General features: G+C 46.8%; 1 protein-coding gene across 1 annotated transcript in view; it reads right to left on the minus strand.

Annotated features, from left to right (window-relative positions):
• Window positions 1-15,411, minus strand: part of CLS (cardiolipin synthase) — a 37,162-nt gene that overhangs the window by 10,095 nt on the left and 11,656 nt on the right. Inside the window, exons 3-6 of the mRNA XM_077665255.1 lie at window positions 11,135-11,264; window positions 9,453-9,538; window positions 7,329-7,397; window positions 909-1,000 (exon numbers count right to left, since the gene is read on the minus strand). Of these exons, the coding sequence (XP_077521381.1) occupies window positions 909-1,000; window positions 7,329-7,397; window positions 9,453-9,538; window positions 11,135-11,264 (377 nt within the window). The remainder of the gene's footprint in view (window positions 1-908; window positions 1,001-7,328; window positions 7,398-9,452; window positions 9,539-11,134; window positions 11,265-15,411) is intronic.

Genomic DNA, 15,411 nt, shown 5'->3' on the forward strand with positions numbered 1-15,411 from the left:
CAAGATGTCGTGCTACGCACAGAACTATAGAAATTTCGTGGCAACAAGAGAGTTTGATGTTGATGTCACCAAAAAGTGCATCAGATACTGATACTGGGAAAAGCAGAGAGAGTGCCTTTCCACATGCAATAGCAATGCCATGGTTTGCCTACACCTGAAGCAGATAACAGCTGAACCTCGTTATAACGAAGCTGAAGGGGCCCGACGATTACTTCGTTATAGCCCATCTTAACTGAGTTTCCAAGGGGAATCGTCGTCGTTCCTTCGCTATACCCGTTGTTTCGTTATAATGAGGATTGACTGTATTGCCCTTAAAAGGACAGTGAGGAGAACTCTATCAAAATTTTTGTTAGCAAAATCTGATAGTTCGGCATTTCATGGCTTTGTTACCGCTAGTCCGGGAGCGAAAGATGCATTTATTTCAAAGATATTTGTATTCGAAGTTTAAAAAAGTTTTTCCCGCCGCTCCAATTCAAACTCGGGAACTCTTATGACGTCACGGGGCACTCTTATGACGTTATAGGATAGAGTAACGTGAAACGTGACGCAAACGCAGACTCCACGATTTCTGGCGGCTAGTGGTGCGGTCTAACAGCAGCCAAAATGAAAGCTACCGCCGCCGCACGTTGAAGGCATCTATCGGTGGTTGCTACCATCGCTTCATTTACGTTTGCACCGGCGTCTTACCAGCGTTACGATGGATCCCGTTCCCGAACCCGACGACGAAGTTCTCACAAAAACTCCGGCCTGCATTTCAGCGACCTCAGCCCCACAGAGCGTGCGGTGCTTTTGAGGGAGCACGGTTAGGCTAGGCGCTGGCGGTTTCTCAAACTCATATTTTCAAACTGATGGTTTGAGAATATGGCCCTAGCTGTCGACCCTCTAAACCGCACAGAGGTGCGACTCACCAGAAGGCATGCAAGGCACTGTGGTCCACAAATCCAAAGACAGGGGCAGCTAAGGTGGCCGCCACTAGACCCAGCTGCACGGCTGTGTTGGCCTGCGGGGACAGCAAAAAAACCAGGCCAACATTAGGCAAGAAACAATGCACCCGCAAGTCAAAAACGGCCTCTCGACTCCACTTATATATCAAACCTGGAAAAGATTCTGTAATGCTTCATAAGGCAGCAATTTAATATAGCAAACCTTGTTTGCACTGTGGCTTAACATTTTATAGTAGTGTCAATATGTCACAACATATGAGAATTATAGTACAGCAAAAGATTTAATGTACAACAGCCACTGAAAACACTGCATTTGATCGCACATAGCTCAATCCATTTTTCACAAATCACTCTGTCAAAGCCACGGGGCTGACCAAGATGTGAATCAAATTCAAAGCAATGTGCAGTCCTGGCTACAGGTGCAGACAGCTACACATTTGATGCTGCTTTCTGCAGAAGCCTGATTGGACTTTTGCATGCAGTTCCACACGGCCGACCATCAGAATTCCCAAGAATGTTGTTCAATAAATTACTGAGCTGATGTACAGTGAAATCTCGTTACTACGAACGCCGCATTAATGATTTTTTCAGATCTACGAAAATTTCAAAAATTCCCGCCGAAATGCCTATACAGTCAAACCCACTTATAACAATACCGCTTTTAACAATATATCGGATATAGCAATGAACAGCCGCGGCACCGTCACCTTTGCAATGTGTTCTATGGTAAAATAAACCACTTATAACAATGCTATCATACTAGATTGTCGGTTATAACAATTAAATGTAGTCATTTAGAGCCAAGCCTCAAAGAAAAAGCTCGCAAATGCAGCTACCACGCCAGCCAAACTACGCTTACGGCGCAAAAAACGCGCGCGCGTATGCGGAGCCGCCTGCACAGCGGCCACAGCGGCTGCAAAAAGATCACGTGACGACGCATACAAGGCCAGGCAGATGGGGTGAGCTGGAGAAGCTTGTATTACTCGGAGGAGGAGAAAAGACGGGCACTTTCCTCAGAGCAGAGGTGGAGAGGGTAGGGAGGCGCTTCCTTTTGTTGCTTTTGTATCCGCGTGAAGAGCAGTCTATTCTGAGGGTGCGCCGCCCGTTGAAAACGCGTCACGGCATTTCAGCATGGGCTGCCCCATCTTTCCCACTTTCTTTGGTTCTTGCTTCACGAGCTACACATGTTCAGACGGCAGTACAGCGTCAAAGCACATGCGTTGCCAGCGTGGTTTTTATCATCTTCCATCACTGGCCTCGGTCCTGCTGGTTCTGCAAGCCCATCGGATTCTTCCCCAGAGTTCAACAATGGACGATTCTCCTTCAGAAAGCGCAGCCAGCGTGGCTCTACCGGATCAACTGCCGCAGAAGAGAAAGCGAGCGGCAATATCTTTTTAAACGAAGCGGAACATTTTGAGGGAGCACCGAGATGGTGAAAAAGTGTGCAACTTAGTACGCAAGTACGGCCTGTCACAGCCGACGGTTTCAACCATTATCCGCATCGCGCTCAAAATGACTGAAAATAAATGCCATGCTAGTGCTGGCCATGCTATGGAGGACGGCCGGAAAAGGATTCGGCATGGTGCCTACAAAGACGTGGAGGAGGCACTGTATCAGTGGTTCCTTAGCGCACGTGCCACGAATTTGCCAATTAGTGGCCCAATTTTAGTGGAGAAGGTGAAGCACATTGTGTATCTCTTTCAAAACACCGATTTTCAGCCTGGTGGTGGCTGGATTCAGCGCTTCAAGGAGAGGCACGGAATCGCCTACAAGGCAGTCGTGGGTGAGGCAGGGTCGCTCGATGTCGACGCTAGATGGAAGTGGTTTGAAGAGACACTGCCGTACATCTGCGAAGCATATGCAGACCGGGACTTGTACAATGGTGACCAGATCGGGCTATTCTTCCAAATGCTTCCGTCGAAGACACATGCACTCAAAGGCGATCCCTGTAAGGGCGGCAAGCAGAGCAAATTGCGGGCGACCGTTTTCCTCTGTGCGAATATGGACAGCAGCGACAAGTGCCCTGCCTTCGTAATTGGAAAATCTAGGAATCCCCGCTGTTTCCGTGGTGCTGCAAAGATTCCAGTTCATTACCATCATAATAAGAAAGCGTGGATGACGCTTGAACTTTTCCGCGAGTGGCTGTGCGAGTTCGATCAGCGAATGCAGCACGAAGGCAGGAAGGTGGCGTTGGTCCTTGATAACTGTACTGCACACCAGAGTGCCCAGAAGCTGTCACATGTGAAAATTTTCTTCCTGCCGCCGAACACGACTGCAGGCTTGCAGCCCATGGACGCAGGCGTGATTGCGTGCTTCTAGGCATTGTATCGCTGGCATGTGTTGAGCAGGCTTGCTCTTAACCTGGACATTGCTGTGCGTGAATGCCGACCCACTCCAGACTAAGATTTCGCTCCTGATGGCTGTTCAATTCATTTTTGGGGCATGGGCAGAAGTCAGCTCCTCCACCGTCTTGAATTGCTTCCGAAAAGCGGGCTTCGCCGGGGATATCAGTGACGCGGAGTGTCGCGAAGCTCCTGCCGATGGAGCGATTACAGAACTTTGGTCTACGGTGCGCCGGAAGTTGGATCCATACACTAGACTTCTGCCATTTTTTTGTTCTGTTGTTTTCAAGCAAGGGCAGTGCCATTGTGATGCAGGTGAGGTCCTGCTACCTGCTATTTTGTCCAATCTCCACGAAGATGTGTAGTTAGTTCTGAGTGGTGCTGAGTTGAAGAGCGTGACTATGAGCTCCGCTGGTGCTCGTGTTAAAGACAAACGACGACAGTTTGCGCCGAAGAAGAAGGTCGATATTCTCCATGAACTGGACGCCAGAAAAAAAGCTGGTGAACTTGTGCAAAGAGCGCGGCACTGTGCCGTTGGCCATTGCTACAATTTCAAAAAAGAAAGAAAAAATCACCAAGCTTCATCGACTGTCCCAACTTGATTATGCCAGAAAACTTTTGCGACCTGGCAATCACGAAAATGTGGACGAAGCTGTTCTCACTTGGTTCAAGGAGGTTAGGCTTCAAAACATTCCGGTGTCTGGCCCGATGCTGCAAGAAAAAGCGTGTTCATTCGCCGCTACCTTTGGTATCACCGGATTCAAAGCCCGTTCCGGCTGGCTTTTTCGGTTTCGACACAGGTCTGGAATTACTTGGCAAGTGGTTTCCGGTGAGAAGGCAGCTGCGGACAAAGCAGGTGCAATCTCAGGAGATCGCCGAGGGTTACGCGGAGGAGGACATTTACAATGCCGATGAAACAGACTGCTTTTGCCAGCTTCTGGCCGACAAAACATTGAATTTCCAGGGAGAAAAGTGCAGGGGCGAAAAGAAATCCTGTGTCTGGGTATCTCTCCTGTTTTACTGCAATGCACTGGGAACAAAAAAAACTGAAGCCCCTAGTTATAGAGAAGTACGCCAGCCCTCGCTGTCTAAAGAACGTATTGTCTTTGCCATGTGAGTGCAGGGCTAATAAGCGAGCCTGGATGACGCGAGAGTTGTTTTTCAGTTCGCTCGTCAAGCTAGACGACCAGATGAGAAGGGATGGGAAGAAAATACTCCTCATCGTGGACAATTACTCTGCACACATCGTGAACGTACGACTCACAAATGTGCGCCTCGAGTTCTTGCCCCCCAACGACACTGCGTTTCTCCAACCCCTGGACCAAGTTATTATAAAAAGTGCAAAAGCAGAATTCCGAAAGCGGCTGGTGCAGCGACTGCTCATCAACATCCGGCTCGAGCGCCCGACTGCAGTTGACGTCCGCCAAGCCGCAGAAATGCTCACTGGAGCGCGGTGGAACGTGAAAGCGTGTACCATTAAAAAGTGCTGGCAGAAAGCAGGGCTTTTGAAATCGGCACAGGCAGAAGACCTAAGTCGGAAACGCGCCGCCTCACTCGGAACAAAGTGACAACATACGGGATGACAACAGTGCCTTGTGGGATGAAATTACTGAGAAAATGTCTGTAGGCCCCTCGGTAACCTTTGCGGACTACGTTGAGTGTGACAGCGAAGCCGTAACGTCAGCCGAGCTGACCGGGCTGAGATTCACGTACGGACCATGCGGACGAAGCTATCTCAACTTCAGATGTTTTGGCGTCAACTGGCAAGATTCACGCTTTCATCGCACGCTGTGACGAAGTGCCTGAGTCTGTCCATAAGAAAGTCGACGATGTTGAAACGCAGACACAAGACGATGTGCTTGTTGTGTTACCTATTATTTTATGTATGCCTGGCCCACGCGAGATCCCTTTCTAAAGGTACGAAAGTCACTTTGAGCGGCGTATTTATTACCTTTGTTTCCGATTATTTCGTTACTACGATATTTCAGTAAAACGAACGATTCGCAAGGGTCCCGCGAAGTTCGCTGTATCGAGACTTCACAGTATAATGGCACAGATGCTCTGCACGTTGACACTGTCTGCCAAGCTTAAGCAGACGAAAGCAAAGATGTTGGCACCTAGTGTCGTCCCACACATGATCCTCAGAATGAAGCCTCAAAGCATTCATGATGCATACCACAGATGCAATGTGTAGCACACTGCCGGTCACCTTACTCATATGTTGGCAGCTCAGAGTTTGCACTAACCCACACTCACTTAATCCATTTGCATCTGTCTCTGTAAAATTGCAGGGGGCTGGCAGGTGCGCAGGGACTGACTACGGATTAACCCTTCGTAACAACGGATCAACATCACTGTCTGGGGGGCCTCCTTTGAGGCCACCTGCGTCTCCTTTCTTGAAATGTATCTGTCTATATACTATACTTACTCAATTCTAACACGCATCTTTTTTCCGGAAAAGATCGCCTAAAAATGACATGATCATCTGAATTGAACACGAAATTAAAACAATGCCAGCAACGCCCTATCATCATTGGCTTCACAAGAGTGTGGCTTGGCATTTATTGCACACCTATATTATCGATTTCACCTGCATAGCTTATCGCAGTCGTGGACGCCAATAGGCCTCGTGAGCACTTGAAATATCTCGTCAGCAAGGCACCAACCTGAACCATCGAAATGTCGGTTGCGAATATGTGCCAAGTTCATTAGGACACCAGGCTAAAAAGAGAAAAAGCGACCTTGTGCTTGCTTCATCATGACATTAGAGGAGTTGTACTAAAGGTTGGTAGGTCCAAGTGAGAAGATACACTTCTCTATCGAAGCACAAAAATCTAGTGTGTGTTACAGTAAAGTCATTCCATTTTTTTTTCCGACCTCGAAAAATTGATGTGTTTTAGACGCTAGTAAATATGGTGTACATATATCAAACATTTTGCTTATTTTTTCCCGGTTTCCAAACTTGGCAAGCCAGATAATTTGACTTGGTGACCAATATGAAAGTAAATAAATGGTAGACGCTGCCCCATGACAAAGGCCATGACTACAAACCCCAAAACATCCCACAAAGCCCTGCCCGCCTGCCCTCGTTGCAGCTGCCAGCCACCCACCCAAGTATATTGACCTCAGCACTTTTTTCCTGAGCCTCTGCCCACCCTCAACTAAACATTTCTCTCCCATGGGTATCCACTATGAGAGGCCATTAGTTACCTTCCTAGTGAACCTCCAGGCCTGCTCAAGTTCATATTTTCATCTTGACCTCAGATCACATAAACAACACCTCTTTTCTAACATGCACAGCTCTTTCTTCCTCTGACTAATCTACCGATAACTGAGAATCAGGCTGTGTATCTCATCAGCAGATGCCACGATCAGTGCTGCTTTGTGGCACAGCGTCTACGTTTGCGCATGTGACTTTTCAAATTTTTTTTCCAAAGCATCTAGGCCTATTTTCAAGAAGTCAGTGATGCCAGCTGCATCCATATTCCTGCTGGACAAAATGGAAGGGCCATTTCGAATCCAAGAATATATTTGCTTCACCAAAACAAGAAATAAAGATGGACACCACAAATTTCTACGACACGCCTCGGAAGCACTGTGTGGCGCTTCTGCTTCTTTCTTCACTGATGTGACCATATGTTTTACTTTAGCCGATTTTTAGTGCCAGAAACAGCTTCAGATGGTGAACAAAGAAATAATAAACGAAGAATAATGTCAAAACCTCATCAGCATGGTAATGTGTGGCGTATGCAAATTTCTAAAGTTTTTAAGCCATTCACGCTCTTTTTTGTAAACAGGAGGTTCTAGACAAAGAGGGGGATAGTTTTCAATGGACAGCTGCCTAATCTCCAGCTCTGTCTGTAGGGTAATTACACTTCTCGGGCACAACGATTTCACATTCCTGAGCTGTGCTACAAGTCTGTGCAAGCTGAAACAACTAAAATGATTTCCTCACCGAACTAATTCACATGGTGTCAGCACGGTGACACACAGGGCACACACAATCCCCGTGAAAGCCGGCAAGAAGGTACAGCTAACTTACCTTGCTGATGCTAGTGGGTGAGAACTTGACGGTCGCCAGAGTGACATCAAAAAACCTCAGGAACGTTTTCTGTGGATGGGACAACACTGTTTAGTAACTCAGCCACCACAAAAAGCCAGTGCTCTTCCCATCACTCATGAAAGCAAATAACCTGGAAGGAATATCTCATTCAAGTCCCTAGACTGAAAGTACTCAGCAATTCGACTATAATACAAAATACAGAGCACCATAGAGTTTCTTACTACTAACTAGAGGGGAAGCTGGTGCCCAGCCTAAAAAATAATGAAAAAACAAATGTTGTTCGATAATCAAGAATGACCTAACATTCAATGGCCTGTCTATAAATTGCAACAAATCAGCAGAAGAGCATGTAAACGTAAAGTTTGCCCAAAATAAGCAATGGCTTGCTCTCCTATTGGCCAAGTATTGCAGACCACAAAAGCCAATATTTCGTGCTGAACAACCAGTCCCTTGACGGCAATGGCAAAAGTAACCGAAATCTTTGGCATATTTGGATGCTTCGCCCACTTGCACCTCAAAAATGCGGAGAAGCCACAGTGACAGCTGTCGCAGTGTTTGTGCTTTTTACGCTGTTTCTTCAGACCCAGTCCCATTTTATGCAGGCGCGTCATTGTAGTTCTCACATGCTTTGCCCCCTAGCTTAGGCTATATAAAGAAGCCGATGCATTTCTTCTCTTCAGGACACAGCCCTGCAGGATTGGTCCGCCTTCGTATTTTATGTATGTATGTTCGCGTGCGTATGTGCATGTGTGTGTGTGTGTGTGTGTGTGTGTGTGTGTGTGTGTGTGTGTGTGTGTGTGTGTGTGTGTGTGTGTGTGTGTGTGTGTGTGTGTGTGTGTGTGTGTGTGTGTGTGTGTGTGTGTGTGTGTGTGTGTGTGTGTGTGTGTGTGTGTGTGTGTGTGTGTGTGTGTGTGTGTGTGTGTGTGTGTGTGTGTGTGTGTGTGTGTGTGTGTGTGTGTGTGTGTGTGTGTGTGTGTGTGTGTGTGTGTGTGTGTGTGTGTGTGTGTGTGTGTGTGTGTGTGTGTGTGTGTGTGTGTGTGTGTGTGTGTGTGTGTGTGTGTGTGTGTGTGTGTGTGTGTGTGTGTGTGTGTGTGTGTGTGTGTGTGTGTGTGTGTGTGTGTGTGTGTGTGTGTGTGTGTGTGTGTGTGTGTGTGTGTGTGTGTGTGTGTGTGTGTGTGTGTGTGTGTGTGTGTGTGTGTGTGTGTGTGTGTGTGTGTGTGTGTGTGTGTGTGTGTGTGTGTGTGTGTGTGTGTGTGTGTGTGTGTGTGTGTGTGTGTGTGTGTGTGTGTGTGTGTGTGTGTGTGTGTGTGTGTGTGTGTGTGTGTGTGTGTGTGTGTGTGTGTGTGTGTGTGTGTGTGTGTGTGTGTGTGTGTGTGTGTGTGTGTGTGTGTGTGTGTGTGTGTGTGTGTGTGTGTGTGTGTGTGTGTGTGTGTGTGTGTGTGTGTGTGTGTGTGTGTGTGTGTGTGTGTGTGTGTGTGTGTGTGTGTGTGTGTGTGTGTGTGTGTGTGTGTGTGTGTGTGTGTGTGTGTGTGTGTGTGTGTGTGTGTGTGTGTGTGTGTGTGTGTGTGTGTGTGTGTGTGTGTGTGTGTGTGTGTGTGTGTGTGTGTGTGTGTGTGTGTGTGTGTGTGTGTGTGTGTGTGTGTGTGTGTGTGTGTGCGCGCGCGCGCGCGCGCGTTTCACCCCGTTGCATCAAAGCACTACAAAGAGCCCACTATGGTAGGCGGCTGCCACTGCTTTCCAGCTCATGTCGCGTGCCCCATATTCAGTCCACTTGTATGTTTTCACACGTGCAGCTGGTCAATAAAAGTGCTAAGCGACTAGACTTTGTAAAATTTTTAAATGAAGTAGCTGGGAAATCGTGTTATCCGGGAGCATATTAACCGGAAGAAAGATAGTGCAATTCTGTACAACATTTTTAATGCCCGCAATTTTGAACGTATCACCCAAGAACATATCAACGAGGTTTTATTATATTTCAGAGAATTTCAGTGATAGTTGACCCAGCTTTTGCGGCTAGTAGTGGCAAAGTTTAACAATTTATCCGATGCAGGGTGCAACATGAGCACTGAACCAGTGCTGCACTGGCGCAAGCGTTGCACTCACCGGTGCAGGCAGGGAGGTGTACCGGAGGTAGCTCGCACAGCCCAAGATGGTGGCGTCCCGGGTGACAATGAGCGCTGTCAAGGGAACTGCACCATAGAAAGCAACAAAGAAAGTTTAGTGAGAAAAGGATTCTGCCACCCTAAGGACTGCCACAACAATAAAAAAAACGGACAGAGACCCAAGTGCAAACCTTACTGCAGCCTGAACTTTTGTACAGAAGGCCAAACATGCTTACCACATAAACAGACCCCAGAAAATGTCACTGTCAAGCAAAGGAACTAATGCAAGGCAGCAAGGTAACACACAGCTCGGCAAAAAAAAAAGCAAAGCTTTGCCAAAGAAAGAAACAAGCGCAATGTACAGCCCTTGTCAAAAGTATACAGACCAAGGGGTTTGCTTCTAAGCTGTTTAACGGGGCTCCTTAACATATCTAGCAGTCCAAAGCTTGGGAGTATTAAGGATGCGATGCCATGCCTCTTTCCAGAGGTCACAATCACTGAGGATGCACAACGAGGCATGTAGCAGCCCTCACAAGAAACCCCTTGGGCCATATACTTTTGATGGGGGCCGTACAACTGCTGTCAAAAAGTTATGAAAAGCGACTATGGAAAAAACAAAAGAAATCTCATTTCTTTACATTCAAAGGTATATAGCTTAGGATTTAACCGTGCACTCTGTACACCATTCACTCAAAATTAGGAAGCGTATGTTTATTGCAGGCCACATGCAAAGATGGCGAAGAAATTAATTTTTTTCCGATAATGCACTCTGTCCTCCATACACTTTTGAGGGTGGGGGTATAAAGGCCTCTGAGGGAGTCTAGGTAACTGCTCAAATCAAGTACATTCATTCATGGACGACAGCATTAAACACAAAAAGCATACTATTCACCGAATCTAATCGAAGTGTGTTAAACCTACGAATGGATAACAGAATCGCAGTGGATACAACGAAAGAAGAAAACTTGTGGCAAGGCAGTTTTCAGGTGCCAAGGAAAAAAACAGAAGAACCTTGAAACACTGCGATCATTCTTGATCTCAGGCACTTGTTCTCTTGCCTTTTAGCTCTCTGCTGTTCACCTGACCTTGCCCCATCCAGAAACTTACCTTCAACGTCCTTAAAGGGACATCGACGCCGCCGTCATCCAATTTTCCTTCCAAGTAAGATTCAACTGCATATGCGAGAGCCCTTCTGGCCGCACTTCCCGGGTTTCAGCGGTGTGCGCCTCTGGGTAGCAAGTGTAACTGGCTCATTGGGTCAGTGGACACCTCAAATGCACTGTGAGTAGGTGGGGGGCCAAATATCGAACATCAAAAATACGCATTTGCAAGTCTTTTGCGTTCGCTTTCTCGCATTACCTAACTTCAAAAAATTTCATCGCTGCGCGGTATCATCGCCGAAACCAAGGTAACTTATACATCACCAAACACCAACTGCGCCTGTATTTGATTCATAAGAAGAGCACAATGCAACAGATGTCCGTTTACATGTTAAATGCCCAGCAGAGTATTTTTGACGTTCAATATTTCGAACCACATCGGAGATTAAAAAAAAAAGGCAGGCCTGACCTTCGGTGTTGACGGCCATCAATGTCGCAGTATCAATGTCTGCTTCACTCATTAATCATATCAAAGTCTGCTTCACTCGTACAGAAACGTGGGTGGATGGGTGATGTTGCTCACTGGGGATGAGTCCAGCCACCGTGAGGCTGAGAAAGAGGGTGGCTACCAGGCACTTGTCCGCCAGTGGGTCCACCACGGTGCCCAGCATGCTCTGCTGGGAAGGGAACGAACGTGCCACCCAGCCGTCCAGCTGGAACAGACAACCAAAAAGCATCGTAAGCACATAGAGGCAACAGCCTCAATGAAAACATCCTGAAAGTCAAACAATGCAAAAATTAGTGTAGAGACAAGTATTATTCCAGCCAAATGCTCCACACACATAAACGATTAATCACTTACTACTACGTGCACAGGGTCTCAATGTAAAATCTGTTGGCTCTGCACCAACAACAGAGAAATACACAGGACTATTCTGTACTAGGCAGTTACAGATAGGTGCAGCATCAACTAACTTGCTTTGTATGCTATGTCAAGACTGCACACCTGCCTCTGCTATGGCTTCTCAGTATCAAATCCACCCTGAAAGCCTGCACAAGGGTAATAATGAGAGGCAAGAGATAGGCCTGCAAGCTTCCCATGTAATGACCCAATTAATCTCAACAATCGCTACTTGGAGATGACTCAAGCCATATCCATCGACTTGTAGGCTTCAGTTCTTGAAGTACACTAGAAAAAAAAGGGGTGTCTTGGCAATGCTTCGGCAGGGCACGACTGTGCAGGAAAAGGACGCCACAAAGGATTGACACGCAATTGCAAAAATGTCTCTTTTGTAACCATGCTACCATGTTACACAGAAATTAACTGTGGGGTGTCCCAAGCATTACACGGGAGATAGTACCAACATTGTTTACTTGTAGCAGAGAAAAGAAACTAGAGAGAAACTGCAAAAATGCTGCTTCATCACACTGAGCCTTTAAAGGCAGTACAACAATACACGCAACAAAATACAAAATAGAGCGCAACATAAGCAGGGGGAAAAAGCAGTAACAGAAAAATCTGATAAGAACATGTCTCCCAACTGGAAGACTTGCAAAACTGCTACTTTAGCCAACTTCAGCAGCACATCACAAGGATGTAGTTAATGCAATACCAGCTGACACTGCTGCTGTAATACAGTAGAACCCCTGCATAGTAATGTGACTCGGACCAGCAGAAATCTTTACTACATCGGTTGTTGGTGATGGCATGGCTCTGAGGGTGCTCTCTGGTAAATAACTGGCCACTTACTAAACACAGTGTGGGTTTATGAAATAGACACTCACAAATACCTTCCATCCTGTCCCTTTATGTGATAATTATTTATTATGATTTATCACATTTCATGTTATCACGTTTTCGATTTTGTTTACTTCTTAAGGAAGTAGCACATTTGCACAAATACAATGTGGCTACGAATATAATGTGAGTTTGATTTCATGCAAAAAAGTTTAGTGTGAACAAAGCATCATTTTCTGCAGCCTCAGAGCTATTAAGAGGCAACAGTGGTTCCCTGTGCTTCGCGTTGTCGTGTGCGAATGTTGGCCCGTTTTTTCCCTTTACTGCGTTTTTAATGTCTCTGCTTTCTGAGCGACCTGCGCCTCCTTCTTTTTGTGTTCATAGCACGCTCTACCTTTTTTTTTTTTCGTGCGCGAAGCGCGCTTTGCCTCACGGCCACAAGGACTATAAGAAGTTGGCTTCTCCTCCTCGCTTCTGAGCTTAGTGACGAAGCTATCTCAAAGAGCGCCATTTTATTGTTTTTGGTATGCACTTATCCCCAAATCTCGACCTCGCGCGTGCCGCGTTGTCATTTCGTGGGAGGTACGTCGCCACGATCAGATGCTCTTTGCTATAGACAAGCGCCAGGCCGTGACGTGAAAGAGATGCGGCGGCGTTGGCGTCAGCTGTGACTTTCTTTGTGTGGGCAAAAAGGGGGACCTGCTGCATTGGGTGCGCCACGCCATAGCCTGCTCTATTTTTCTGTGCCTGGGCAATGGCGGCTGAGGCCGTTGCCAAGCGCCGTTCTCTGCAGTACGCGAAGCCGCTCCCATATGGCGCGCGCAGCCCTGGACGAGATAGACACGTTGTGCGTTGCTTGCGGAGAGGAGGAGGAAACGGCTGCGCACTTGATACTTTTCTGTAAAGGGCTCCACCCTACAGTGGAAAGCAGCGGGGCTGATTTATCCAAGGCAGTGGGGTTTAAGGACAGTCAAGGGAAAGTGGATTTTAAGTGGGTAGAAGTAACCAAGCGAAGGTTATCTGACTGGTGGTTAAAGTCAAGACAAGAGTAAAATTTCACAAGTCATGGCTAGGTGGCTTGGGCCACCGCCCGATTGAAAGGGTTCAGCCTTATCCATCCATGAACAGACGACGCAGGAGTAATACGTAGCGTAGAAAGCGTCGCGCTTTCTTACAGTGCAGCTTCCAGTTTCTCCAAACATACCTAACGTGGGAGAATGGTCACGGTGTTGGCTACCAATACATTGTTTTCATATATATACAAGCGTGCGTAAATGAGTAGTAGTAGCATAAGACTTTATTCAGGCTCAAAACATTAGGCGCCTAGGGTGTCGATGACCTGCTACACGAGCAGGCGCTGTTCACCTTCAGCTCCAGGCTAGTCCAGCTAGTACGGGAGGGTGTGGGAAAGAAACACGATTGCAGAGCAACAGGGCAGGAGAATAGACAATAGGAGAGGTTGGCATAAATGGGCAGATCGGTCCGAAAATGAAGGATCGCGACGGAATTTGTATACGTAAGTGAGAACTTGGTTTACCAAGAAAATTGTGAACATGACAGCCGGGGCATACTGATAGCATGCGGCTGCGGCATATTTGTGACTCCAAGGTGAACTTTTTGTCTGTCGACTTCATCACCGGCGATGCTATTCATTTTGCTAGTTCCTACAAAAAAAGCATACTAGCATTAGAACCCTTAAGTTACCTCATTAAAAACATTACATGAGAGTATTTCTCAATGGCTACTGCCTGTGAACACCATTTCACGTTCCGAAGATGTTTTTTTGCAGGCTAATCTGTCAGCGTTCCTTATCTGCGTGTTGACTACCGACTTTTTCCTGGTAATAATGCAATGGAACCACAAGACAAGGCACATCTAGTCGACAAACAAGAAATTTACTGTCATAAGCAACAAATCATAAGGGCAAACGCATGTCACAGCTTCAGCAACTTCCTAGAAAGCGGCTTGGATGTAAGTGGCTTGAATATGTCCCTCCTGTCTGTCGCAGACAAGACATAGTTTGTGAATACTGGTCTCAAGAACTTTGAGCAAACAAGTTTCAAAAGTTCTTTGTGATGGTCACTGCATGGACAACGTGCACATTTTAATGCCCCATGTTCTGCAAGGACATCCATGGCAGTTGAGACTGCAGCTTGAAGAGGCTTTTCCATGAACCTCCTTTTCTCTAGCATCACTTCAATGTACTTTCGCAGTGCCTAAACCACATAGACAAACTCGGTAGATGGATAAAAAAGCCCTCCCTTGTCCTGATGTCGCATGAGGCTGTCCCTGGGCACAGATGAGGCAAGTCTTGTGAGAATAGCAGTGCAGGAGCTTCAGTCCAACTTCTTTTGCACAACAAGTGGCAAGTAGCCTCCTAACATGGAGAGTGCCGCAGTGACTGGCGTAGGCAGCAAACTTTTTGGGTTCTTGAGGAGATCACCAAGGAGCCTTCTTATCTCTTGTGGAATAAATCCAAATGCTGTGTCACTGCAGGCTTACTACTCAGAGGTCCAAGTGAGTGGTTTGAAGTGTCAACAACATTGCTGTTTAGCGACGCTGAAACTAAGACAGTCTTCAGGACCTTCTCCACACCAGAGAGGACTGCTCGAACATCTGTCTGGTCATTGCTCCCAGCAGATCGCCTTAGCCATCCAAAGAATGACTCAATTGGGTCCGATGAAAATTTTCAAGTCAGAACGAACTTGAAGCTTTCAACAGCAAGGAGGTGCTTGATGCATCCCACATTTGACAATGTCATAACAAGGGCTTGATAAGCTTCCTTACTCAGGAACTGTTTTGCTTGGCAATGACGCTGCATGTTTTCAAGGTAGCTTAGGAACGATGTCATTAGCCAGCTTAGACGTGAATCTTCAGAATTGTCATACTGCCTGTTATCTGGCAGTTTTTGGTGAATGTGTTGTGCACAATTGCTCACATCCATCAGCAGGAACCACCGGTGCATTGTATCCATACACTTGACTGTAGGCCCCACAGCAGCAAAACTCATGTTGCATAAGTGTCCAGCTTGCTCTTGCAGAAGCTTAAGTGCAGCAGTGACCGGCGGTGATAAAACCTGCACAGCTCTTAACACATTCATTTTTTCAATATTAGATGGGAAA

This window comes from Amblyomma americanum, chromosome 5, assembly GCF_052857255.1.
Source record: "Amblyomma americanum isolate KBUSLIRL-KWMA chromosome 5, ASM5285725v1, whole genome shotgun sequence".
Taxonomy (NCBI): domain Eukaryota; kingdom Metazoa; phylum Arthropoda; class Arachnida; order Ixodida; family Ixodidae; genus Amblyomma; species Amblyomma americanum.